The following is a 3,337-nucleotide window of genomic DNA, read 5'->3' on the forward strand; positions in this document are numbered from 1 at the left end:
TCTTGGGTGATGACAATGTGTCAACGGGTAGTGACAATGTATCACTAGTTGAGACGCCCCATGGGGTACCAGATAGATACAGGCACGGGTGAGGCATCAATGCCTTTTCAGAGCCCTGGTTTTCTGGGAATTGATCAAAAAGACAGCTTCAGAGAAACCTGGGAGACTAGCACAAAGGGAACAGAACCAGAACTATTTATACCATGACAACTACATTGTAGGGAACACCGTATTGAAACAGTCAGATCAGTGCAGCAGTCAACCACAATTACAGAGGGCCAATGATAAAGCAGGCTGCCACCTGCTGACCAGGATGGGGCACAACACACCTGCAGAACAAGACGGGCATTTCCAGGTGGGGCCAATGTAGAAATTTGTTTTGTTTGATTATTCATACTTGTTACAAGGTTTTGGGTGTTTCTTTCCTTCCTTTTCAATTGCAGGGGGTGGGGAGGAGGAACAGGAATAGAGATGCCAAAAAAAGGAGACAAAGAGGGTCATTTTTTTAAAAATACAGAATAAAACAGAAGGGAGTACCATCAGGACAGCTTTGAAAGTCTCATGTTGAATTTATTGTAGACATTTTTTAAAAAGGTAAAGTGTACATAAGAGAGTTTCATGGACAATCCTTTTCTATTCAGCTGCAAAGGGAAGGGCTCACTCTCTTGCTTTAGGTTCAGCATTAAAAGAACAGACACAGCTCCTGAACTCCCATTGGACGGCACCTCAGAAACTTTGCCTGAGGCTAGTCCTTAGAGGACATCGGCCTTTCCAGAATGTGGCCGATGCCGGAGAAGGGGTGTTGGACCAGGAGTCTGGGGCTCCAGGCTCTACCTCTAGTTTGCTGTGTGACCTCGGGCATTTGCCCTCTCTCAGCCTCACTTTTGCTATAAAATGGAAGGATTAAACAGGTGGCCCCTAGGGCCCTTTCAGCTCTGTTCTCCAGAAAAGTTGGCAAGAACTACCTCCAAGCAGGCTTCGGGAAGCGAGTCTGAATGAAGCAGCAGAAATCTCAGTTATACTACCTAGCCTTTGGAAAAGGAACAGGGGACGTCAAAGCTCGAAGGGGCCTTAGTACAGAAATTTTCAGATCTGAGGAGAACAGTTCCATGTTTACAGGTGGAGATTAGCCCTAACTTGTTCAAGAGGGCACATAGTACAAAGTAGAGGCCAGAACTGAGGACCTCTGTCCTCCCAAGTAGTAGGGTCCATTCCACTAGACAATGGCTTGTGCCCCTCTTTGTATTCTGACCCTAATGAATGACCAAAGACTTCTGTGAAGAAGGCTTTCCTCACGATCCCTGCAGTTTGGGATGCCCAGCCCCCAGCCCAGCTCAGTAGAGGTCCTCATTGTTGCTGCTGAGCAGGATAGGGTAGGCAGAGCCAATGTGGCGGCCATGGCGGTAGACCACTAGCTGCAGCTCGTACTCCTCAATGCGGACGAGCACCCGAGTGACCTTTTCCTGGGACTGCAGGAACACAATGGTGAAGAGGGCAAATTCGAACTCAGGGCTCACGCCCAGGAAGGTGCTGCCCACAGGTTTCACCAAACCCTTCCAGCTAAACTGAAGGTTCAGCACCTGGTCATCTTCATCAGGCTGGAGTCAGGAGGATAGAAAATGTTAGAAGTCCCTCCCAGTCCTGATATTCCAAGTTCTGAGGACCCTCCCAGCTCTGACATCCCATGTTCTGAAGTCTCTCCCCATTCGGCTATTCTATGTCCTAAGATCCCTCTCAGCCCTGATAGTCTGTGTTCTAAGATCCCTCCAACCTCAATTTACAGAAAGGGAAACTGAAACTCAGAGGAGTTAATGACTTACACAGCTGGCAAAGGTCTGAGGTAGGATTTGAACCCAGATCTTCCTAACTCCAGGTCCAGTGCCATATAAATGTCAGCTGCTTTGGCTTTTTTGCTATTGTCCTTTTCTACCCACTCCTCCCCAGTAGAAGTCAGGCTCTTTGAGGACAAGGATGTTTGGGGTTTTTTTGTTTTGTTTTTTTTTAATCCCTAATGCCAAGATGCTAGGAGAGAATGCCTTCAAGGCACAGCTCAGGTACCACCTTCTCCTGCTCATCGAACACCCTCAGATACTCAATTCTAGACTTTCTTATCATGTTCTCTGCTTCATATCTGGACTCTGGGCACCCCCACAATCTTTAACACAGGACCTGGCACATGGCACACTTTTGGAATGACCGGTCTGCATCCTGGAGAACATATGATAAAAAACATACTTCCATCCTCTTGGCAAAGAGGTGGGATGCCAAAGGAGTGGGATGTGCCATCAGCCACCCATGGTCGCTAGGTTGGTTGGGTTTTCTTTGCTACAAAGCAGCATTCAGTGTGGAATGTGTTGGCAAAAAACAAAGGCATCAATAAAACATTACAAACAAATAGTGAATTATTGAATTCAGCTAAAATCTTGGTTTCCACTATGGGTTAGGTAAGTCAGCAGCATAGCCCAGGGAGCCTGGGCTGCACCACTTTCTAGCAGTGTGACTTAAGGCAAATCCCTTTCTCCAAGCCTCAGTCAGCCCCATCTCAGAAATGGGGACAATTGCTTCTGCCTGCCCCCTCAAAGAGGTTCTGTGAGCAGCGAATGTTACAGTGCACCTGAAAGTACTTTGGGAGGCAGAAGGGTGACCCAGAGAGAGGGAGGCCCTTTTGCAATCCTCTGATGAGACTCAATTTCAGCCCCCTCTCCTGGGGCCAGTGGGAGCTGGGAGCTGTCCAGGGCATAGGAGAGCTGAGCTGGGAGAAAACTGGTGAGAGGCGACCCCTGGAGGCCAAAGGCCGCCTCACAACAAAGTTTCTAGACACCAGCCAAGCTGTCTGGATACACAGTATCTGTCCTGTTTAACATCTGTTCGGATCCTTCACCTTCTTCACTTCAATCCAACCAGCATTTATTAAGCACCTGCTGTGTGCCAGGCATCAGGATTGCCCTCAAGGAGTTTACTTTCTATTGGAGGTTACAACATAATAATAACAATGATGACAGCTGATGTTTTCATTAGGGCTCTAACATTTGGTAAAGCACTTTCCAGCCAGTATCTTGCTAGATCTTCCCCACAATCCTATGGGAGGGGGGCACCTGAACTGAATCTGGAAGGAAGCTAAGGAAATGGCAAGGAGGCGAGAATTCTAGGCTCAAGGACAGCAGGTAAAAGGCTGAGCTTTGGGAGAAGTCAGTTTGGTGTGTTCTGTTCCTTCAAGGGAGAGAGAATACTGATGAAGAAGGGAAAGAGGAGGAAGAGGAAAGGAAAGAAGGAAGAGGAAAAGAGAGAGAAGAGATGAGGAAAGAAGAAAGAAAGAGGAGGGAGAGGATGGGAGAGA

The 3,337-nt window shown here is 47.7% G+C and overlaps 1 protein-coding gene across 1 annotated transcript in view; it reads right to left on the minus strand.

The window, feature by feature from the left end:
* Positions 1-549: 549 nt before the first annotated feature.
* Positions 550-3,337, minus strand: part of LOC114037407 (poly(U)-specific endoribonuclease-like) — a 26,190-nt gene continuing 23,402 nt past the window's right edge. The window contains 1 exon segment of the mRNA XM_027854257.1: positions 550-1,598. Within this exon segment, the coding sequence (XP_027710058.1) occupies positions 1,335-1,598 (264 nt within the window). The 3' untranslated portion in view covers positions 550-1,334.

Source organism: Vombatus ursinus, unplaced genomic scaffold, assembly GCF_900497805.2.
Source record: "Vombatus ursinus unplaced genomic scaffold, bare-nosed wombat genome assembly UNPS02010394.1, whole genome shotgun sequence".
Classification (NCBI taxonomy): Eukaryota; Metazoa; Chordata; class Mammalia; order Diprotodontia; family Vombatidae; genus Vombatus; species Vombatus ursinus.